This window comes from Danio rerio, chromosome 18 (genome assembly GCF_049306965.1).
Source record: "Danio rerio strain Tuebingen ecotype United States chromosome 18, GRCz12tu, whole genome shotgun sequence".
Lineage (NCBI taxonomy): Eukaryota > Metazoa > Chordata > Actinopteri > Cypriniformes > Danionidae > Danio > Danio rerio.
Window position 1 is genome coordinate 1,554,621 of NC_133193.1, and position 25,380 is coordinate 1,580,000.

The window sequence follows — 25,380 nt, forward strand, 5'->3', positions numbered from 1 at the left end:
GTACAATCTGAGACCCACTTTATATCGGATATCACTCAGCCAGTGGAGATCGCTGACTTTTAAAGAAAACTGACCTTAAATGCGCCAATTTTTGCATTGGCGTACAGTTGACCGGAAGCGCTTAACCCAGGTTACTGGCAAATTAAAAGTCCTATTAGCATGCTTCGGCATATACCCTACTGTGGTGCTGATCAACTATAACTCAAAGCAACATATCCTGCGATGTGACTTGCTAATGCACACATTGCGATATCAATGCTGAAAAAATAGATTGTGCAGTCCATAGTAAATGATGTTGTTGTGAACTCATGCATGTCGTAGATGTTGGAGAGCATGATCAAGAAGCCTCGTCCTACACGTGCGGAGGGCAGTGATGTGGCCAATGCAGTTCTGGACGGAGCCGACTGCATTATGCTGAGCGGAGAGACCGCTAAAGGAGATTATCCTCTGGAGGCCGTCCGCACACAGCACATGGTGAGAGCGCCATCTACTGACACAAAAACACACACACACATTAACACTGTTAGATAGACAACCCTTCCCTCACTCATGTGTTCACTCATTACTTACTCTTCTAAAAAAAAAAAATGCTGAAGGAATTTTATGGGATAAATGCAACCTAAAGAGAGAGAGTTCATCCAAAATGTACTCTTTACTCATTTACTTGTAGCAAACCTGTTTGAGTTTCTTTCTTCTGTTAAACACAAAAGAAGATACTTCAAAAAATGCTGAAAACTTTGACTTTCATAGTAGAAAAAAAAAACACTATGAAAGTCAATGGTTACAGGTTTCCGTGATCTTTCGAAGTAGCTTGTGTTGTGTTCAACAGCAGAAAGAAACTCTTAAGGTTTGGAACCAATTGAGGGTAATTAAATATTGGGTACATTTTTTCATTTTTGGATGAATAGTCCCTTTTAAGATCCGTTTACTGAGTTTGTTTGCTGAAATTAATCTATTCAGTGGAGATCTGGGGTAGATTTTTAAGCCAAAATGTGAAGCTTGCACTTGAAATATTCAGAAAAGTAAAGTCAAATTTGTTTTTATAAACAGTGTTGTCCTTTTCTAATTGAATGCATTTTTTTCTTATTGCAACACTGAGTCAAATATTAATTTGAGGGTGCTTTCACACCAAGACTTCTGTTTTGCAACCGGTCTCGTTTGCCCAGTTAGTATGGTACGTTTAGCATATGTGAAACCCGAAATCGCTCTCAGATCTGAGCCAAATCCACTGGTCCGAGATCACCTGAATGAGGTGGTCTTGGCTCGACACAAACGAGCTCTGGAGCAGATCGGTTGTAGTGAGAAAGCAATACGATCCAACGAACCAATACCGAAATTACCATCTGATAATTTTTCCATTATTTAAATCTTAAAATATTTTGTATTTGGTCTATTGATTTATTTATTTCTGCACTGACACCTCAAAAGTTAAGATCATCCTTGATCTGCTTCATGATTTAATTGTGGTCTCAGTTTATGCAGTATTCTGGCCAATGTTTTTCGATTGATTGATTGATGTAATAAATAAATTTTTACAAAACTAAAATGAGGCCTTGTATGATAAGTCTGACCTCTCTGATTTATTTTTAGTGGTAATGTCTGTGGGTGTCAAAATTAAAGTGCACCTTTTTGCTTATGTCTTATTGCTTATTATTATAGATTAAAATAGAGACATGACAGCTGAGCGGAATCTGTGGAACCGAAAATTAACACTGAAAGTTTACTCGCGTGTGACATGTTTTAACTATTTTGGTCTGTTACTTTACTAAACTTTACTGTGTAAAAGCGAACCACACTAGGAACAAAAATAAACATCGTAACAATTTTAATCCCAGTTTTGAAACAAAACAATCGATCTACAGGTGTGAAAGCAGCCTGAAAAATCCATGTGAATTTTAAAGTTGTTGAAATTTTAGTAACGTTTACCGAAACATTTCTGTTCTAGTAAAATAAGTCAAAAGTGGAAGAAAAATAAATCATACACAAAATATGTATATAAATATTTATAAGTTTTCAAATTGTTTTTTATTGTGATTTATCAATTTGTGTACCATAATCCAATTTGACCCATTGTACGCTGACGTATGGATCCCACTGCATGTTTTGTATTTAACCCGTAATATTTCTTTAACGCTGCAGCATCCTTCATCACTTTTGTCTCTCATACGCATGTGTTTTGTCTTCACTAGCTAGTCTTATTCGTCTCAGTTGTGTCAGGGTCAGTTTCAGACAACAGCCTTCACTGAAGCTCATATCCATTTTAACATTTGATTTATTCTCTCTGTCTGAGCGTAGGACATTTTTTCACATCCGTGTGCTCTGCGCTGTGCTCAAGGTTGGCATGTTTGAGTTAGCAGTCACGTTTACCCAGAAATCACTCATATGTGGCTGTTAACTCCTGGAAAATGCAGCTAAACAATAAACTTTATCTTGTGTTTTCTTGAAATTCTGATAATCTGCATGCTTGTCTCTCCTTTGTTTGTACTTGCATGTTTTAGTCATTTTTCTAAAATTGTTTTTTATTCTGACCTTTTTTTAAAGCACTTCATTTTGCATGACATCAATTTCTCTAGTCCTGATATCGCACATCCATTTCATGTACACTCGAGTGGTCATTGTTTAATTTAGAATTGTGGTGGTAAATTGATGCTTTGCGATTTTGAGGATTATTTATCAGAATGCATTACAAAGAGAATCGTGACGCAAAATCTGAGCTTAGTTTTCAACAGCAGACATCGCTCTAGGCTATTTTTTAAACCGTAGACTGCACTCTAGGCTAGTTTTGAACTTCAAATGGAGCTCAAGACTAGTATTTTTTAGCAGTAAACAATGCTCTAGGCTAGTTTTTCCAGCAGATGGCGCTCTAGGCTAGTTTTTAAGCAGCAGAAGATGCTCAGCTTTTTTTTTTTTTTTTTTTTACCGCAAACGGCACTCCAGGCTAATGTTTAGCATGATGCTGTGTTCACACCAGATGCAGCATGCTATAATAAATCGCAATATTTGCGCGTAAATGGATAACGTGAACATTTTGAGTTCACTTGCTTCATTCACGTGTCAAATTCACGTAACGATAGACGTAATTGCATCATGGGAGGGCTTTCTGTCTGCCCGATAACTAGTTTATTTGCTAATGTTAAATGTCTAACATGCATTTTATTGAGAGGCTAGCTGTGCTTTAGGAAGGCTGATAAACCGTGTAGATTCATTCAGCACTGTGTCTGAGTCTACTACATCCTTTGTAGAGGTGCACCCAGTTTTGCGAGTTCATCAACTCCTCCAGAAACTATACCTGGATGATGGAGGCTTCCAGCTGTGCTTCAGACTGAGCCGAGCCCAGTTTGATGAGCTGTTGTCTGGTGTCGGCAAGAGGATTTTCCCTTGGTACATCGACAACAAGCACCGTCATAATCACGCCCCATAAGTGAAAGCGTCTGATTGGTTAACTTGTTCAGATTTTCCGACTTGAGCGAACCACGTCAAACACACAAAATGCTCAATTCACGCTGCTTTATTTGTGCGAATCGGGCCGCAGGATGTCTATTTGCATCTTTGTATTAAATGATTCAACATGTATATCACTCGTGCTTGATGCTTCATCCGTGTATGGTTGAATGCACCATTAGACAGCCCTCTAGACCAGTGGTTCTCAAAGTGGGGGTTGGGACCCCCGAGGGGTCGTGGGACAATGAAGGGGGGGTCGCCTGGTGATTTCCAAAAATCAACTTATTTTTATTAAACCATAAGAGTTACCATTTTTGATCCATAACCTACTGAAGAGAAAAAAATAGTTGTTTATTGTTACTATATACTAATATAGTTACTGTAGCTTATAGTTACTTATTCTATTCTACTTATTCGATCGCGACCCCTGGGGTAATTGCATTATATTAAAGACAGCAGTGGTGTCAGATGCAGCAGATTGATTTTATAACACCAGATTAAACCTTCTGGCCCATTTACAGCACTGACATACATTAAAAAAATTAAACGAAGAATATACTTGCGTCTATTGGTGTGTGTGCGCCATTACATGCAAAGTTTCTGTATTTATAACCACCTTAGAGGATATTGAGGGGTCTCGAATCACTGGCATTGTCATTTTGGGGGTCGCGGGCTGAAAAGTTTGGGAACCTCTGCTCTAGGCTAGTGTTTAACAGCGGACAGTATAGATCTGCGCGGGACTAAATTTTAAATCCCGCTCTCGCGCGCGCCCACCAGGTTTTAGTCCGAACCAGACCGCTCCCGCTTTAGTTCAGCATTCGTTTTCCCGATGCCCGACCCGCTCTGTTTTCTGCCCGCCGCGCCCGCTCCCACTAATTGGCGGAGGGAGGACAAAACCGAAAACCACCCAGCTATACAGAGTCCAGACAGCCTATAACACACTGTATAAACACACACACACACAGACATCATCACACTCTCTCTCATTCACACACATACACGCACAAATAGCACAAAGATCTCGCTCTCTCTTATTCGCACACACACACACACACACACACACAGAGACAGCAACAAACAAGCTAAACGCAGCATCACGCTGTCTCATTCACACATGCATACATACCCATGCTCGCTCGCTCTGGAGTTGGGAACGATATTGTTAGACCGCCTGCTCGAGTCCAAAATTACACCAGTTACCGACCGCTCCCGTGCTTTATTTGGAAAATTATTCCCGTGCCGCAAGAAATCTGATCAGGTCCCGCTGTTCCCACAGTACAGCCGCAGTAATGCAGACCTCTAGCGGACAGTGCTCATGGCTACTTTTTTTTTAAACAGCAGATGGCGCTCTAGGCTAGGTTTTAACCTCCTACTGTTATTGTCTAGGTATTGTTTTAACCACATTTTATTCAAATGTGTCTGAACTGAGTGCTTGTGCATTTGGGTTACACATGCCACTCGTACCTAAAATAGTTATCAATGAAGTTCGGTTTATTAAATTGGAGGCTGTTTAAAGCAAACAGCGCCATCTGTTGGTTAACTAAGCTCAGAATTGATTCGAGATGATCGGATTGCATTCAGAAAATCTCAATCTATCAAATTCTCACAATGCATTGATTTCTCACCACGGCTTTAGTTCACATCCATATTATAATAGTAATGGTGGTGGTTTAGCTGTATCTAATTAATCTTAATTTGCATTTATATGAGTCTGAATGTGTTTTAATATTCATTTTGTTTTGTTTCTACTAATCTTCTCTTCTGAACTAACACCTGCACTAATTTCATCCTTTTTGTGTTCCTCTTTTCTCTTCTGTCTCTCCCCTCTTTTTCGGATCTTACACCTGATCTCCCCACACCTCCCTCTCCTCGTGTGTATGTGTGTTTTGCACCGGTGTGTGTGTTTGTTCTGGTGACGGGCCGCATCAGATCGCTCGGGAGGCAGAGGCTGCCATGTTTCATCGGCAGGTGTTTGAGGACCTGCGGCGCTGTTTGCCACTCTCCACCGACCCCGCCGAGGCCATCGCCATCGGGGCAGTGGAGGCCTCCTTTAAAATCCTGTCCTCAGCGTTTATAGTGCTCACTGGGTCCGGCAGGTAGGATCGATGGTGTGCAGAAACTGTGCAAAGGCAGATCCGTCACAGTCAGGAGTAGAGCAGGGACAGGAGAGGATTGAAGACGGAGAGAAATTAGACATACACACTGTGAATGTTAATGCACGTCCATTGATATAACCTCAAAAAAGATGATTTCAATACAAAATTCTACTTTTTTCTTATTTTAAAATAATAAAAAAAATTGTAAAATTTATTTTAAGCCCCTAACTGTCATTAGCCTCTTTCACACTGTAAATGGGGTATATTCACACAGACTTTTAATTTCAGACAGCCAGCCTCAGTGCTTCTGGTGAACTGTCTTTCCTTTATAAAATTGCCACGTTTAAGGTCTGATTTCTTTAAAAATCAGCTATCTTCACTGCCTGATAGATATGCTATATAAAGTTGGCGGTTCAGTCCGCTGTGGCGACCAAGGATTAATAAAGAGACTAAGCCGGCAAGAAAATGAATGAATGAATTTTCAATGGAGTTTCTGCTCTTGCCTGCTGGAACTGACGAAGCTAGAATTTACACAGTCTCACCTCGTTTTGCGGTTTAACAACTAAAGGAATGCTTAAGTCTACTTAACTGAATGTATTGCAAATACATTACTACATTGATGCTGTAAAAGGAACCTTGTGAAATTGAAGTTGCATAAACCTTTCACCAGAAGTTTATCATTGGCTGAAAAACACTAGCTGTGCATATACCCCATTGCTGTAAAATCTACTGAGTTTACCAGTAAATTGATGGGATTCTCCAGTGTGTAAACGCAGAATTCTTTTTACAGTAATAGTGTTCCTAATTTCGAAAAATTACAGTAACATTTATTTATTTATTATTATTATTATTTCTGTTCACTCATAATGTTTTTACTGCAGTTTACCAGTAGATTCCTGGGAAGTCTGTGTGTGTTAATGGTGCTATTGTTACACTTATGCGACGTTTGCACTTTAAACCATAATAGCATGACAGTCCTGACTGGCTTTATTTCATTTGCAAGCTTAGAAAATGTGTTTTTTTTTTTTCTCATGGAAACTTGAGTTTTTTATCTGTTACTAAGCAATAGTAATGTATTACTTTGCAACAAGATTGCTCATCTTAGTCGTAAAGCTACATACACTACCGGTCAATTTTGGGGTCTTTTTTATTTTTTTTATTATATTGTTTTTATTTAATAATTTATAGAACATTGTTTTGTTCATAAAGGCGGCATTTATTAAATGTAATTTTTTAAATGAGTAAATACTTATTAAATATTTATTTATTAATTACGTGTAGTTTCAAATGAAATTATTACTTCAGTCATTATTGCTTTTATTACTATTACCATTATTAATAATAATAATAATTGTAATATTAATAATAGTAATATTAAAAATTGGTAATATTAATAATAATAGCACGATATTAGAGTGATTTCTGAAGGATCCTGTAACTGAAGATTAGAGTAATAAAGCTGAAAATCCACCATTAAAATCACTGAAATAAACGATTAAATTAAATTATAACCTACTTTTGAATAGTTATTTTATAGTGCAATAAAATAACATTATTATTTTGTAACATGCATGTATATAAGATTTGATTCTTGTATTTTAAAAGATAATTTAAAAAATGTATTGAAATCTTTGCATCATTTTAACGTCTGTTCAAAAGGGGGTACTGACAGTTAGAGGGTTAAAATTAAAATGCTTTTTATTTTACTTGATGTATATATAGTTTAATTACATTTAAAATTGGTCTTTTTTATTGAAGTTAATGCTAAAAAGAAATTTATTTGAAAATTTTGGACTAGTGAATGCATTCATGTTTGTGTGTGTGTCAGTATTTCTCTCAGTCTGAGTGTTTGCTGGTGTGATTGTGTGTAATCCTCCTTCCATCGGATGGCGCTGTCAGATTGCCCGTGAGGCAGAGGCCGCCACCTTCCACCGGCAGCTGTTTGAGGGTCTGAGACGCTCCTCTGTTCTGACCCGTGACCCTTCAGATGCAGTCGCTGTGGGAGCCGTCGAGGCTTCCTTCAAATGCTGCGCCAGCGGCATCATCATACTCACCAAAACCGGCAGGTAAGGGGAAGAGAGAGAGACAGAGCAGGACAGGTAAGATTGAAGAGCCAATGCGATGTGGTGGGTTTAAGAGTGCATTCACACCTATCAATTGTTTTGTTTCGAAATAGGGATTAAGATTGTTAGTGTTGTTCCTGGTGTGGTTCACTTTCACACAGCGAAGTTTCTAAACTGACCAAAATACGTGCGAGTTGGATTCCACTCAGCTGTCATATGTTAATATTTAAATTTATGACGATGAGAAATAAGACCTTTAGAAGCGAAAAGTTGCACTTTAATTTTAAATGGTGACACTTGGTGACATTCCAACCCAAATCAGACACACCTGGGCTAGCCAATGAAGCTCTTAAGCCGCGGTCACACTGGACTTTTCTCCCCATAGACTTTCATTCATACGCACGTGAATGCGTCCGACCATAAACGCGAGCTTGTGCGACAAGTTTCACAGTTCGCTGCGTTGGAAAGTTCAAGCTTGGTAAACTCCGAAATTGCATCGCATGATTGCGTGAGACCAATTAAAAACAATCAAAACATGACCTCTCTGTACAGAAATTTAAAACATGGACCAATCGCTTGCTTTTTTTAAAATGTCTAATCATCCTATTTAATCCCGCCCCTTTTCGCAGCGTCATACAACAGACTCTCGCATGCACACTCTAATGCAGTGGTTCTCAAACGTTTTACATCAAGTACCACCTCAGAAAAAAAGTTGTCTTTGCAAGTACCACCATAATGAGCAGTATTGAAATACAATAGCATATTAGGTCCAGTAAAGCAGCTAAAGCTCTGTACAGTTCAAAAACGAGGCATATTAGTTCCCAATATTAAGAACATTTAAATTAAAATGTGCTTTTAAAAGTTAAAAACGGTAGGTTACTGTTCTTAAAGTAAAAAAAGAAAAAACTCCAGGTTTATCAGCATCTGTAAATGTTGCCTGGACCTCGAAAATATAGGCTTCATGTCATCATATTCATATTTAAATTATTTTTGATAATTTATTTAAATATATGTAGCATGTACATATGATCCGCATACCGCTAGTGGTACATATACCACAGTTTGAGAACCACTGCACTAATGTGACCGCGACATTACTAGGCTTTCTAGAAACATCCATGCAGGTGTGTTGAAGCAAGATTGAGCTAAAATCTGCAGGACACCATTTGGGCACCCCTGATCAAGCCGGATTTCGTAATATTAAATCTTGTGGAAAGTTATCAGGATAGTTTTTTTTTTAATCATAATATAAAGCTAAATTACAGCATTTGTTTTAGATTAATTGTGCATTTATTTTTTTGTAACGTTGTAGGTGTTTTTACATGCATTCATTTTAAAAGCATCAATTATGTAAATTTGTGAATGCAATGTCATGTCATCATAGATTTACAAATTGTAAACGCATCTAAATTAATTTCCTTGCTATCTTATGATGGTGTATTTGTAGGAATAGCCAGAAAATACACTGTTTAACATGAGTTCTATTTTCCACTTTTATTTTATGCCAAAGAATCATTAGAATATTATATAAGGATCATGTTCATGAAGAAATGTTGTACATTTCCTCATGTAAATATATGAACTTAATTTTTAATCAGTAATATGCAATGCTTTGCTGAAAACTTGATTTGGACAACTTGCAAGGTGATATTTGTCTTGCCAGTATTTTCAAATACTCTCCTATCATAACACACACATGCATCAATGGTAAGATCTATTCAGCTTTTAGATTGTATATTCAAAAACGATTAACATGACTTTTTGGTCCAGGGTTGCTTACAAAAATCATACAGGGGTATTTATTTAGCTTTAATTACTGGAATTGACTCATTATGACAGTCAATGCTTTGTCTTTCACTTTATAAAAATCTGTCTTGAGTGCAAATCAACATCACAGAAGACACATCATTTATTTCTGTTGTCATTTATCAAATTGTCATAGAAAAATCAAGTAGGGGTGCTGATGTTGTCTGTGTTCATTAAGAGCAATTTTTGATCTTTATTCTCCTTTTTTACCCTGAATGTCTGTGCATGTGTGTTTGTGTGAACTGAGGACAGCACAGAGCAGAATCCAGCTTTTAGTTCAATTGGAGTCTCAAAGAATAATAATTAGAAACATTCAGAATCACAGTTTGATGTTGTTTATTGACTGTCTGTGTGTGTGTTTGGCAGGTCTGCGCATCTGATCTCTCGGTATCGTCCTCGCGCTCCAATCCTAGCGGTGACTCGTAATGAACAGACGGCTCGACAGGCTCATCTTTACCGTGGTATTTTCCCCATATACTACAACAGCCCATCTAATGATGTGTGGGCCGAGGACGTGGACCTGAGGGTCAACTTCGCCATGGATGTCGGTAAGTTGTCTAAATTCTGCAGAATGCCCAACATTTTCAGATTGCTTTACAGTAACTAAATATGCGCTAAAGTTTAATTTCAGCCTTAAAGCTTTGTTCATACTGAGCTAAAAGATAATATTTGTATTATACTGCTAAAATTGCAGATCAAGCTTGATTAGTTAACAAGAATTACAATGAAATTCTTCAAATCAAGTAGTTTTATACATTTTAAAGTATTTTAGTAGAGTGACGTTTGTGATGCTCATTTGCAGTTTCACTGTCAACCGAGTCACTAAATATAGCATTTTACTTCAGGCTGACAAATAAAAACAGGTACTCAAGTGTCCTTGCAAACAATCAAATATGCAGAGAAATTACATTTTTGACATAATTATGGGACTATTGCTAAACACAGTAAAATGTAGTAGTTGCCGCCGTCATCGTAGTAGTAGTAGTCGTTGTCGTAGTAGTATTCTTCATCATTGTAGTAGTTGTCATTCATAGTAGTTGTGGTTGTAGTAGTTGTCGTAATAGTAGTAATTGTTGTAATAGTAGTAGCCGTAATAGTAGTCATCATAGTAGTAGTTGTTAATAGTAGTAGTAGCAGTTGTAGTAGTAGTTGTCTAGTAGTTGTATTAGTAGCATAATAGTTGTCGTCATAGTAGTAGTCGTTGTCATCGTAGTAGTAGTTGTCATTGTGGTTGTTGTTGTTGTAGTAGTAGTATTAGCAGTAGTCGTCGTTGTTGTCTAGTAATTGTAGTAGTAGTTGTCGTTGTAGTAGTCGTCAAAGTCGTTGTTGTAGTTGTCGGCATAATAGTTGATGTCAAAGTAGTCGTTGTAGTAGTAGTTGTAGTAATAAATGTTGTCGTAGTAGTAATTGCCGTCGTCATCGTAGTTGTTGTTGTTAATAGTAGTAGTGTTCTTCATCATTGTAGTAGTAGTTTTTGTTGTAGTAGTTGTCATTGTAGTAGTCCATAGTCGTAGTAGTTGTTGTAGTAGTAGTCGTCATAGTAATAGTTGTCGTAATAGTAGTACTAGCAATTGTAGTCGTCTTCGTAGTAGTTTTCGACGTTGTAGTAGTTGTCGGCGTAATAGTTGTCTTCATAGAAGTAGTCGATGTCAAAGTAGCAGTTGTAGTCGTCGTAGTAATAAATGTAGTCATTGTAGTAATAGCCTTCGTCATGTTGTTGTTGTTGTAGTAGTAGTAGTAGTAGTAGTAGTAGTAGTAGTATTCTTCTTCATCGTTATAGTAGTTGTCGTAATAGTAGTCGTCATAGTAATAGTTGTAGTAATAGTAGTACTAGCAATTGTAGTCGTTGTAGTAGTTTTCGAAGTCGGCGTTGTAGTAGTTGTCAACATAATAGTTGTCGTCATAGTCTGTCAACGTAGTAGTTGTCGTCGTTGTAGTAGTTGTCGTCTTAGTAGTAATAGTAGTACTAGCAATTGTAGTCGTTGTAGTAGTTTTTGAAGTCGGCGTTGTAGTAGTTGTCGGCATAATAGTTGTCGTCATAGTCTGTCAACGTAGTAGTTTTCGTTGTATTAGTAGTAGTTGTTGTCGTCGTAGTAGTCGTCGTCGTTGTTGCTGTTGTCGTCGTTGATGTTGTTGTAGTAGTAGTTGTCATAAAAGCAGTAGTAGAGAATGAAGAAAATTTCACAACTCAACATGAAATGGTTTAAAAATAGTTTGAGAGAGAACGAACTCACTTTTTTTATTTTAATTGTTATTTTTATTTTAAATAGTTTTCACATTTTTCATCTCTCTCTCTCTCTCTCTCTCTCTCTCTCTCTCAGGTAAAGCTCGTGGATTCTTCAAGGCTGGTGATGTGGTGATCGTTCTGACTGGCTGGCGTCCCGGCTCTGGATACACCAACACCATGCGTGTCGTCCCAGTGCCGTAAAACCGTTAAAACCCCTCTGCTGTTCATACATCACTCCTCCATACATCACACAAACCCCACTCCAGCAGAAAACACAAGGCCAGTGGACCACCCTGTTATCTTCTTCCCCTGATTGGTCAGTGGATCATCATCCTCTCTCCTGATTGGTTGGTGTCCCATCATCCTCATATTTGATTGGTTGTTCTCACTTGTTTTGTTTTTTTATTCATCTATAATCTCCTGTTTATCTCACACACACATGAAACCCGAGCTGTCTGTCTGGTTTGTGTCTTGTCTGTCCGCATGGTGAAGCGCAGGGATGGGTGGCGAATGCTCAATCAGCTGTAACCTGTAACGGTTATATTAGTAGTGTTTCTCTGTCTGTGTGCTTTTATTTGTGTTCACACTCCTGACGATGTTACATTGTGTGTTTGCACTCGACCCCGAGATCGTTATATATTCATATATTTTCTGAAATGTTTGGATGTCTCGCGTCCGCCTCATTTCAGCTGTGGAGTAAAGGAGGGGTGAATATTAATCATTCCCAGCATCCTCTGCTGTATAACCCCGTCTCCGCTGCTCACGTGAGTGTGTGTTTGTGTGTGTGTTTGATGAATGAATGAGAGTGTGTGTTTAGATCTACCTGCTTTGTGTCGCTAGAGTGCAAGATGTACTAACTATAAGAGTAATCTATAGTCTCATTCTGAAGTGTTGTATTACTGGAGACTGAATTAATAAAGGAGACGAGCACTTGTCTGGACTCCACTGCTGATTTATTACATTCAGATATATTAATGGTGATCAATTTAGTAAGACTCGGCTGTGTTTTAAGAACTACTGTGTCAAACTAATAATCAATTCCAGTGTATTTGTATGGTGCTTTTTACAATAATTATGATTTCAAAACAGCTTTACAAAAGGTGCACATTACTGCATTACAATCAGAAAAGCTAAGGTTATCAGTCTAATGTCTAGTTTTGAACTGAGAGAGTGTGACTGAGCCTCAGATATTATCAGGAAGCCTATTCCAGAGTTTAGGAGCCATAAATGAAAAGGCTTGACCTCCTTTAGTGGACTTTGCTATCCTGGTTACTTTCAGAAGCCCTGAGTTATTGGATGATAACTAGTTAAACGCCACTGACCCGGTACTGGGTCTGTGACACCATCAACTTTCGCTTTCAGATTTAAAGGGCTAGCATTGCACCAGACCCCTGTAAGTGGTTTTGTTTGAAAGTGTAGAATCTATATTTTATGCACATATGCATCACTTTGGTTTTATTCTACTGTACAAAAGATATTTACACTTAAACACACAGTATTTTGGATACCCGAGCTGGGTATTTTACATAGGTTAATTTTCATATTTTTCATCTGACACATGTACAAGTTATAGCTCAAATGAAAGCTCTTGCCGGTGCTCATACGGTTCTAGCATTCTTTTTACTGAATTATATTCACATATCAAACAGTTGTTGAATGAATCGCGGTGTTTCCATGGTGCAGAAGTGAAAACAATACATTTATGATCAATAAGCAGCCCCAGATAGCACAGACAGCTGTCATCTCTTGCCTTATGCTGTGCGCTTCAGGGCCATTCTCCTCTGTTTTTGAGCTGATGTGCATAAGTAATGCTTTTATATGTCTGATGTGCTCCAAACACAGTGAATTATGTTTGATCAAACAAAAGAATAGTGAAATATGAAAACAATGATCGCTCCCTGTGGCTTGTACAGCACCTCTCATCAGTTGGAATACAATAACTTCTGCATATATTATGGTGGAGACATTTTTCTGTTTTCCTATGATTACAGACATGTGCAGGAACCACCAACATTAATTACAGCACGCTAGACCACACACAACCTAAAAGGTACAAAGATTTGAGTTTATAAAAATAAAAAAGCGCCTCTTTTTTTTAGGTGTTTATTAAAACACAGTCAACATATACAGACATTTTAAACACTTTAAACAGTGTTTTATGAAAATTTAAAGGGTTTTCTTTAAAATGATGCCAAATTTTTGCATTTAGACCTCTGCATGTGGATTTGGGAAGCTTTTAAATTTGGATAGGCAAAATCCAGGTGGAAATGCCAAAAGAGTTTAACTGGTTAAACAGCAGGTTGGATTGTAGCGAGACATATAATATTTAGAAGGCATAATTTTTAGATCAGGGGTGCTCAAACAGTTTGGTATAAAGGGCCAACATCCAAATCTCGTTGAGATCTGTGGGCTGAAGGTAAATATAACAAACTATTTTACATTAAAGTTGCCATGGGTAAGTTACATTTCATTCATTTTCTCTTCAGCTGAGTCCCTTTATTACAGGTTTTCTCAGTCACTTCGGTGCATTTCGCACATCACTATTTACACTTGCACAGCAGTTCATGCATTTATCAAAACAATTGGTACAAACTGCAAAACCTAGTTGATAACAGGAAAAAGCAAGTCACTTGCTCAAAATGAACAGCTCATTCCTTAAAATAAAGTATTGATGTCAATGAAAGTGTCAGTGTGATCAAGTTGAAGAGTTGTTTATGAACATGATTTCAAATGGCTTTGTCGTGTTTTCATTGTCAGTTTACTCTGGACATGGTTTTCAATGCAAAAATGTCAGATGTTGGTGAGACGTCCTGAAAATGCTCAAGACAGCACTGTATACTATTAGCACAGCCCTTTGAAGACTACAGTACAGTTCTACATCACTGCATTAGTGACGTATCTGAGTATAAGACACTGAATATATCACATTTCTACTCCATATATGCTCTTTACATTTCTACTGTATTCACAGCATTGTGCAAATTAATAAATAAAGCCTTATTTACAGCAAACATACACTTCCCTTGGGTGGAGCTGTGCACAACTGGAAACAATATCGCAGTGCATACTGGAACTGAACCAACATACACACACACAGGTCTGTAAATCACTCATGAAATTGTTCAATTAAGGAAACATTTTCTGTTAGAAAAAAAATTTAATGTTATAAAATGTGCAGGACATGTTTTGACACTAGTTCAGCATGTGTGTATGTGATGACTCCACTAGTGAAATGAGGACTTTTGTATATGGAACGGCTAGTCAGCATACACAGGTTCAGTTCATTTTGACTGACATGATATAAGCAGATGATATAAACAGCAGTGAGTTGTGTGAAAGCAGTAGGTGCATGTCCAAAAGCATTTGACATTTGTGGGAAGGAATGAGAAACTGCTACTGTGATGTGCACAAATGACCAACTGTTGTGTAAATGTAAACAGTGCTGTGAGAGAAACTGTAATCTGGGGTTACCACAGAGCGTTGAACTCCACTGTGTTGGTGGATCATTCCACTTTAATCAGGGATCCTCTTTCTCCAGTCACATAAACGTTCAGACTCAATTTTATTAAACTCTTAAAAGCTTCTTGTTGACAAATGAGTAAAACCAGGTGGTTTGAAGGACAGTGCCAAAGTGTCATTTCAGGGCCAAACTATGGTCTAAATGGGTACAGTTTACCCAAAAATGAAAAATTTACTCACGTTTTACTTGCTCCAAACCTGACTTGTAAGTTTTGAAAGAAGGTATTAAAGAGAGCTGAAAACCTGCAACCATTGACTTCCAACCGAGGAAAAACATGATTACAAGTTTCCAGCATTCTTCAAAATATCTTCTTGTGTTCAACAGAATAAAGTCATAAAGGGTTGGACTTTAATTATTGAGTTAACTTTATTTTAACTGGGAAAACATCTTTAGATGGGTGATAGTGGTTCAGTGTTCAGCACTGCGACCTCACAGCAAGAACATCCCTGGTTCGAGTCTCAGCTGGGTCAGTTGGTGTTTCTGTGTGGAGTTTGCATGTTTTCCCCATGTTGGTGTGGGTTTGCTCCGGTTTCCCCCACAGTCCAAACACATGCACTATAGGGGAATTTATATGAGTGTGAATGTGTATGGCTGTTTCCCAGTACTGGGTTGCAGCTGGAAGGGCATCCACTGTGTAAAACATATGCTGGATAAGTTGGTGGTTCATTCTGCTGTGGCGACCCCTGATGAATAAAAGGGACTAAGCTGAAAAATAAAAATCAATGAACATTTTGAGAGTTATTGACTTTTTCATTATTGTCCTGGATAAAGGATTTTCATGTTTGGGACTAGAGCTATCCTTTTTATACTGTCCAAAAAAAATGCATCAAGAATAAGAAAACATTTTTTTTAGATTAAATATTTTGGAAATCAGTAAAAAAAAAAAGGGAAAACAAATATTATTTAAGAATAAACAAAAAAACAATGTTCATTATTTGAACTTAAGTTCTTTTTCAGTTCCCCAGTACTGGGTTGCAGCTGGAAGGGCATCCACTGTGTAAAACATATGCTGGATAAGTTGGCGGTTCATTCCGCTGTGGAGACCCCAGATTTATAAAGGGACTAAGCTGAAAATAAATGAAGGAATGAATGAATGGAAGTTGTTGTTCAGATGATCATTTCTTATGCAGTTTGTCTTCAGTTTTTAATAGGAGCTGGTCTGAAGTGTTTGTCTGAATGCAGGCTTTGTTTCAGCTCAAGGTCACTTATATAAGAGCATCTGCACACTAATAAACAGCAGACACTCAGCACAAACCAAGAGGAGTTCATTAGTGCCATGATCTTTTTTTTGATGCAATTGTTGTTTAAATAAATGCTCCATTAATGCAACTATGAACTAAAGCATCCAAAGGGAAACAAGAAATATTATCATTTAACCAAAATGTGTGTTCAGCATCATGTTGTGTAGTTTAGGTGGAGAATTAATCAGAAACACATTTACAGTATTAAACTTCCGGTTTTATTCTGAGCCTGAGTTCATTCAAAAAAAAAGAGCAGCAGAAGTCTTTTATTGGTCTGTTTCACAGTTTTATGTTAATGAGCAGCAGTAGTGGTGGGAGCTCATTGGCTGTCCTGGCTGTAGACCACACCCACCTGCCTGCGGGCTTCATCCATGATGTCAGCAAGGAGGGCGGAGTCAGCGTGAGACATTCGAGAGCTTTCCTTCAGCCCTGAAACACAAGAGTCTGATCAGAAGATGCTCAACACACTGAACATGTCCAGTAATATTGATTAACATGAACAAGAAACGCTGTGAAAAATGTCTTTATTGATTAACCTTTAGATACTTTGTCCAAATTGTAAAAAAAAAAAAAAAAAAAAGAAGACTAGCATGTTGGCGGTTCATTCCGCTGTGGCGACCCCAGATTAATAAAGGGACTAAACCGAAAAGAAAATTAATTAATTAATTAAATTTTGATAATTTGCAATTCATTCATTTTCTTTTCAGCTTAGTCCTTTTATTAATCCGGGGTCGCCACAGCGGAATGAACCGCCAACTTATCCAGCACGTTTTTACGCAGCGGATGCCCTTCCAGCTGCAACCCATCTCTGGGAAACACCCACACACACTCACTCACTCACACTCATACACTACAGACAATGTAGCCTACCCAATTCCCCTATAGTGCATGTGTTTGGACTGTGGGGGAAACCGGAGCACCCGGAGGAATTCAAAAACAAATGTGTGTGTATGTAGGGTGTACTTGTTTTTATAACACACTGGGGACTTAAACATGAATGCACACAGACTCATGGGGACCTGTGTCAGCGTGGGGAACAAGATTGATGAATGTAAAAATTTAAATTGATGCTGTCAGGGTTTGGTTATGGGGGAAGGAGGAGAGGATATACAGTTTATATGAAAACGTTATAGGGCGACGGGGGCGATCGCTAAAGGAAAATGAATGAATAGAAACATCGAGTCCACACCAGGAAAAAACAACAAGCCAGTGTGTGTGTGAGTGTGTGTGTGTGTGTGTGTGTGTGTGTGTGTGTGTGTGTGTGTGTGTGTACCTGCGAGTACACAGCGCCGCACTTCCTCAGCTTCATATCTCATGCCGGTGCTGTTGATGAAGTTGAGCGGCAGATGTGGATCAGGAACAGGGAACTGAGTCTCCACACCGTTGACCAGCAGAGACGTCGGACACCACATATGAGCCGGGACCTGAATCACAACAAGCTTTTAATCTACAGCAGTGTGTGTGTGTCTCGATCTGAAACAAATCGTCATTTATCATGATGTACAGTCTTCATACACATTTTCACGACTCAAATTCCAAGACTTTTCCAGAACTTTCAAGTATTTTCATGACGTAATGTTTCCTGTAATGTCTACATATACAGGGTAAATAATAAGAAAAGCAATGACGTTCTCATTTATTACAGCACATCATAGAACACGCAACAATCTCTTTTAATTAAATGTGATTCATATCTCTGTAAAATTGATTTGATGTAGAATCAATGTAGAAGCAAGTTTTTAGCCAGAGACAGAAAAGGTGTAAAGACAACTACCCTATATTCAAGTTAGGGCTGCACAATACATGGTTTCAGCATTGATATCACAATGTGTGCATCCCCAATAGTCACATCACAGGATATGCAATGTTGAGATTACAGTTTAATATAGAGTTTAATCATTCATTTTCTTGTCGGTTTAGTCCCTTTATTAATCCGGGGTCGCCACAGCGGAATGAACCGCCAACTTATCCAGCAAGTTTTTACGCAGTAGATGCCCCTCCAGCCGCAACCCATCTCTGGGAAACATCCACACACACACACTCATACAATGCGGACAATTTAGCCTACCCAATTCACCTGTGCCGCATGTCTTTTGGACTGTGGGGGAAACCGGAGCACCCGGAGGAAACCCACGCGAAGGCAGGGAGAACATGCAAACTCCACACAGAAACGCCAACTGAGCTGAGGTTCGAACCAGCGACCCAGCGACCTTCTTGCTGTGAGGCGACAGCACTACCTAATGCGCCACTGCGTCTCCCAGAGTTAAATCATTATAGAGTAAAGGTTGATCATCTGCATGCATTTTTATAGAGATAGTTCCCCCAAAAATGACTGACCAGTTTCATTACACCCTTCAGTTGTTTCAAACATTTATGAGTCTTCTTTTATTTTAAATGAACACAGAAAGACTACAATGATCATAACTCCTATAGTGAAGCAAGTGAAGTGTGAGTAAATAGGGAGTGCATGTTAATCATTCAGTGAACTGTCCCTGTTAGGCCTGTGACTGTGTGAACATTTCAATATTTCAGAGTTTAACACATCCGGCCACAAGGAATTTATTGTAACTTTAATAAAGATTAAATAATATTGAATGAAGACTATGCTGTGTTGGTTATTCAATATCTGTACCTGAACACTTATTTACTTCCATCTTTACTATATTTTATTTATCTATGCTTGTAATTTGTTTGTTATTTATTATTAGAGATTCACTCCACCACAAAATCCCTCCAATCAATCCAAATGAACCTGTTAAATCACCTGGGGCCTCATGTACGAAGACTTGCGTGGAAATCTTACTAAAACATTGCGTACGCACAAAGCTGTAAATGTGCGTACGCAGAAAACAATTCAGATGTATGAAACACTGCGTACGCCGAATCTCACGCATATTCTTTTGTACATCTGAATGAACGTGAAGCTGAGCGCACGTGCACGAGCACAAAACCCCTCCCTGCCTCCTCTTCCGTATGAATATGCTAATGACTCTACTTTGGCAAAACCCAACGAAAAAGCAACGGCAAAAGCAAGAAGAGAAACTTTGAACAGAAAGTGAACTGGAGGTGCTGCTGTCGGAGGTAGACCGGAGAAAAGCGGTGTTATTTGCAAGTTTGTTCTCCGGAATTAACAACAAAGAAAAAAAATAGAGTGGGAGAGTTTAGCTGACGCGGTTAACACAGTTGGGTCTGAACATCACACTATCACACTAATATCACACTAATTGTACAAAAAAAAAAAAAAAAAAAAAAAACTACTAACACTTCCCTTCTTAGACTTTACAGACCTGAAACTTGCCTTTAGTACTTATTCATTGTTGCTCTTAGTTGTGTAAATTGCTTCCTTGTCCTCATTTGTAAGTCGCTTTGGATAAAAGCGTCTGCTAAATGACTAAATGTAAATGTAAATGTAAACATCGCACTGAGTGAATTAAAAAGAAATAGTGTGATTTATAGGTGTAAAATGTTGCAACATCCTTAGCAGTCTCAGTGGCGCAGCTTGTAAGACGCATGTCAACATGTTTTGACACGTTTGAGCTTGAACTCGGTTCGAATCCAGCATCTGATGAACTCTTTCGTCTTTTTCCCCCGCTACATATCAGATTTTGCCAACTATTTATCACGAGAAAGACAAGTAGGAATCATTAATAAGTCTGTGCATCATTTTATTTGCACATTTATTGAATGGAAATGTTTCTGATTCACGCATGCAAATTCATCTTCAGATAGTGTCTTTATAGCGATGTGCGTGCAGTAGATCGCTCAGATTACATTGGGAAAACCAGTGACTGCTGCAAATTGTGCTTTAATGTTTAGCTGGTCAACTGTATGGTATGGAAATCGTATATATCTGCTAGATGAACCCGTCTCATACAGCTGCCATTGCAAGGCTCAGACACTTTGTAGAGAAGAATTTAACACAACTGCCTCTAGGAGTCGCCAATGGAAATAAAACAGACACGCACAAAAAATGTGCGTACACCAGCCATGAAGCTGCCGTGAAGCTGCACACATTCCCATGTTCAGTTCATTGTTAGTAAATCTAAACATGAGCGATTCTGAGCGTGAAACCTGGCGAACGCAAAGTTTTTGTGCGTACGCAGCGTTGATACATGAGGCCCCTGGTGAAATTGCATTCACATCGCAATATACTACAGAAATACAGAATATGGAAATGTCCGATTTTTCCAGGATCGCACAGCACTAATTCAACTATACAGACACAGTTGAAGTCAGAATTATTTTCCCCCTGTTTATTTTTTCCCCAATCTCTGTTTAACAGAGAGCAGATTTCTATTCATTTCTATTCACAATAGTGTTAATAACTCATCTCTAATAACTGATTTATTTTCTCTTTGTCATGATGACAGTAAATAATATTAGACTAGATATTCTTCAAGACACTTCTATACAGCTTAAAGTGACATTTAAAGGCTTCACTAGGGTAATTAGGGTTAACTAGGCAGGTTAGGGTAATTAGGCAAGTTATTGTATAATGATGGTTTGTTCAGTAGACTATCGAGAAAAAATACAGCTTAAAGGGGCGAATAATATTGACCTTAAAATGGTGTTTAAAAAATTAAAAACTGCTTTTATTCTAGCCGAAATAAAACAAATAAGACTTTCTCCAGAAGAACAAATATTATCAGACATACTGTGAACATTTCCTGAATCTGTTCAACATCATTTGAGAAATATTTAAAAAAGAAACAAAAATTCAAAGGGGGTGAATAATTCTGACTTCAGCTATATTCAACTAATTTCCATGACTTTTCCACGACTTTTCCAGGAACCTTGTATGTATATGTGATTTAGTTTTAACATCACGTCAATAAATGAAGTTTAAAGCCGCATTAGTGAGAAGACGGCAGCGGATTATGATCAAATATTTACACACACACAGACGACTGAGATGGAGTGTGTTATGAGACTGAATGTGCTTTAATAAACACTGCAGCAGCGTTAGACTCAACACAGCCATCATCGATCATCACTTCAGTAACTCTGCTTCCATCCACATATTTGTTTGGCAACATACACAAGCAGTGACAGATAAATCATAAGAAAATCACCAAGACTTGCAAATAAACTATATTTACTGCTGTCATTTAACAAAATGGATCAAATTATAGAAATATTACAAAGTCACAACTACAAATCCTGTAAACAGTGGTTAGGGTGAGGAAAGGTTCAGTTACTATGAACTAAACTGAACTGTTAATAAAACATGTTGTCTGCTTTCTAAATGTTGTTTTCAAGAGTTGACACTTAGCTGATGATTGATTATAAGCAAGTTTGGCATGCTGTCCCGGGAGAGAGCCCTGAGCTTGAAGGTTCTTGAGCCCTGGGCTCCCTCCCGTTTGGAGGAAGAAAGGGGAGCCTTGAGCTCAGGTAGATCTTGACAACTCCCCCTTGATAAGGGCTGATGACTAAAAATTGAATGCTATTAAAAGATCTGCTGCATTATTAGATTACCTGAATTGCAAATTTAGATTTATCAATTTACTTGTTGTGCATGTTTTTGGAATGTGGAAGGAAACCGGAGGACCCGGGGAAAACCCACGCAAGCACGGGAAGAACATGCAAACTACACACAGAAACGACCACCGGCCTGTTGAAGGACTAGAACCGGTGACGTTCTTGCTGTGAGGCGACAGCGCTAGTCACTGGGCCACCGTGCTGCCCTATGGAGGGAAAGGTGAAAAGGTAGGGGTGGAAGGGGGGATTCTTCAAATCGAAGATGACTGTAGTGAAAAAACCCTGGCTCTTTATTCACCTTATTCTCAGCTGGCGAGCAGGCGCTGCCATTTGAATCTTTTTGTCTCACGACTTCTGGTCACATTCACTTTCATTCATTTTTTTGACATTAACAACTGCTCGTTACGCTGCTTGATGTTGCAATTTAATATTTTATTATTATATTATGCTACTTGGTCTGTATAGTCATGCAAACATTTGTTTGTTGAGCAAGTAGTTTGGCCATTTTCTGCCGTTTATTATTCCTAGTCATTTCTCTCATAGGCGACTGAATCGGAAGTTCTAAGACAATCGCCAAAACAGGCGCACTTCCACATTTTAGAATAAGGTCAATAGTGGGTTAGGAATGGACTGATTGGTGGATCATGCATGCTAATGCAGAACCAGCCGTGTTCAATCATGATCACGTGCTCCTCTCGAAATTAGTTTATGAATAAACTTCACTTAATTTAGAAGGTTTCGTGCTGTCTTGTGAGAGCAGCTCACTACTTATGACACACTGAGGATTTAAGGCTGCGTTCACACCTGTGAACCGGTAAGTTGTTCTGAAACAGAGATTACAAATGTTACATTGTTGCTCTTTGCTCTTGGAGCGGTTCGCTTTCACACTGCAAAGTTTCTAATCGGACCAAAAGAGCTAAAACAAGTCACGTGTGAGTAAACTCTCCTCACATTGGTCAGTGTCAGGGTTTATTTTGCAGCGTCCCGCTCAGCTGTCAGGAGAGGTGGTGGATTGGTGGTGATTGACAGGGTGCGCGCGCGATGTGTCTGAGGAGAGACGCGGTGGGGAGGGGTGAGAAGGGTGCGCGACGATGCCTATTTGAGGACTGGGAGGGAGATGCGAGATTACCGGGAGATCATCACTCGTTTGCGGGCATCCGGAGACTCGTGAAACTTCCCGCCCTACTCATAATTCTCTCTTCATATAGCCGTAAGCCTATTACATATCCATAAACACTGTGATATAACCGCGCTCGGATCAGGTTAGTTTCAACCGAGCCAAGACCACCTCATTCAAGCGATCTCGGAGCGATTACTTTGGCGCGGAACAGAGCGCAATTGCCCTGTTCACATATGCCAAACGAACCGTGCTAACTGGGCAAACGAGACACGTTCCGAAACAAAAGAGTAGGTGTGAAAGCACCCTAAGTCTTTTTTGTCGTCAATATATGTAAATCCATACTTTACATATTCAGGGCCGTACTTGCGCTTCGAAATATTTGCTGCTATAATTAAATGCAATTTCCCATGTCAAATGGTAGCGTTGTCGTGCACGCATTTCAAAATAAAAGTCAAAATAAGCTAAAAATTAAACTTTTGTTGTTGTTTTGACCACACACACTCCGTGAGCCACTGAAAATGTGCCCGCACCAGTTGAGAAACACTACTGTAGAGCATGAAAATCATTAATTTTCCCCACTGACCTTAATGGTTCCTTCAGTGCCGACGATCAGCGCTTCATTGGGCAGCTCAGCGGCGACGGTGCAGGTACAGACGGCCAATCGGTGTCCAGAGAACTTCAGTGTCACCACCATCGCCTCGTCCACACCTGCAGTCAAACACACACCGAGTACATGAGCTCTTAGAAGATTGTATAATACTATTACGTGCAAACAATAATATTAAAAAAAGCTTTTACTCATATTATCCATCGCTTTTTTTCCATATTCTTGTAAAAAAAATTGTTTTCTTTTAATACTTTAAACAGTTTATTATTGTTTATTATTATCTATTTATTAAATATATATTGTACTATATTAGTTAAATGTTTAGTGTGTGTCATATCTTGTTTGAAATTGCACATTGGAGTATGGGAGAAACACAATTTCAGTCTGCTGTGTAATGTACTGTTGCATGGTTTGATTGACCATAAAGCTGACCTGACTTGAAACATGTGCACTTTGAAATGCATTTGATGAACGTTTTTTCCATTTAACATTAAAATTCTGGCACTAAAAATCCTACTTGATACTATTTTATAATCTTAAATGGTACACTTAAACCACTCACACAGTCTTGCATTCACTCACACACTACGGCCAATTTAGTTAATCAATTCCCCTATAGCGCATTTGTTTGGACTGTGGGGGACACCAGAGCACCCGGAGGAAACCCACACCAACACGGGGAGAACATGCAAACTCCACACAGAAATGCCAACTAGCCCAACTGGGACTCGAACTAGCGACCTTCTTGCTGTGAGGTGATTGTTCTACCCACTGCGCCTTCGTGATGCCCAAATTCACTCATTCATTCATTTTCTTGTCGGCTTAGTCCCTTTATTAATCTGGGGTCGCCACAACGGAATGAACCGCCAACTTATCCAGCAAGTTTTTACGCAGCGGATGCCCTTCCAGCCGCAACCCATCTCTGGGAAACATCCACACACACACACACACGCACACACACACACACACTCATACAATACGGACAATTTAGTCTACCCAATTCCCCTATAGCGCATGTGTTTGGACTGTGGGGGAAACCGGAGCACCTGGAGTAAACCCACGCGAATGCAGGGAGAACATGCAAACTCCACACAGAAATGTCAACTAGCCCAACTGGGACTCGAACCAGCGACCTTCTTGCTGTGAGGCGATCGTGCTACCCACTGCGCCTTCGTGACGCCCAAATTCAATTCAACTCATCTTTATTCCTCCAGCGCTTTACAATGTAGATAGTGTCAAAGCAGCTGAACACAGAAATTCTAGCAGAAGCAACACTAGTAATGTGATGCAATGCTGACGTCTAAGAGTGCACGTGTGTAATCTGCTGATGAGTGTGTGTGTTGAGTACCCGTGTCCAGACACACTCCGCTGGCCTGGATCTGCTCTGGTTTCTCTCCATTGAACACCATGAGCACAAACTGAATGCAGTAGATGCCGATGTCCAGCAGAGCTCCTCCACCCAGATGCTTCTGTACGGCGCGCGGCACACCAAGGAGAGCAGCGCCGAAGTCTGCCCGCACCAGCTTCACCTGCCCCACGGCATTCTGGGAGAGCAGACGACTGATCTCCAGCGAAGCTGGGAAGAAGCGCGTCCACACCGCCTGAAAACACACACACAAACACACATACACACACACACAGACGGGTTTATAAGTCCATTTATAACCACAGGAATTACCTCTAGCAGTTTTGACCATATTTGGAGCGTTTATGAATATTAATGAGCTCTGCTGTGACGCTCAAGCTTGCCTAATGTTTAATATAGTAATACTAAAGACAAC

At 39.1% G+C, this 25,380-nt stretch overlaps 2 protein-coding genes across 5 annotated transcripts in view; one reads left to right on the forward strand and one right to left on the reverse strand.

Moving 5' to 3' along the window:
• Window positions 1–12,567, forward strand: part of pkma (pyruvate kinase M1/2a) — a 45,309-nt gene extending 32,742 nt beyond the window's left edge. For 2 of the 4 annotated variants that reach the window (XM_073928919.1, XM_009293364.4), the window contains exons 8-11: window positions 322–474; window positions 5,371–5,537; window positions 9,773–9,954; window positions 11,728–12,567. In XM_073928919.1, coding sequence (XP_073785020.1) covers window positions 322–474; window positions 5,371–5,537; window positions 9,773–9,954; window positions 11,728–11,834 — 609 coding nt within the window. In that variant the 3' untranslated portion in view covers window positions 11,835–12,567. 4 annotated transcript variants of the gene reach the window in all.
• A 4,022-nt stretch (window positions 12,568–16,589) lies between these two features.
• Window positions 16,590–25,380, reverse strand: part of dhdh.2 (dihydrodiol dehydrogenase, tandem duplicate 2) — a 13,255-nt gene continuing 4,464 nt past the window's right edge. The window contains exons 4-7 of the mRNA NM_001005600.2: window positions 24,948–25,200; window positions 23,576–23,700; window positions 17,668–17,818; window positions 16,590–16,823 (exon numbers count right to left, since the gene is read on the reverse strand). Of these exons, the coding sequence (NP_001005600.2) occupies window positions 16,714–16,823; window positions 17,668–17,818; window positions 23,576–23,700; window positions 24,948–25,200 (639 nt within the window). The 3' untranslated portion in view covers window positions 16,590–16,713. The remainder of the gene's footprint in view (window positions 16,824–17,667; window positions 17,819–23,575; window positions 23,701–24,947; window positions 25,201–25,380) is intronic.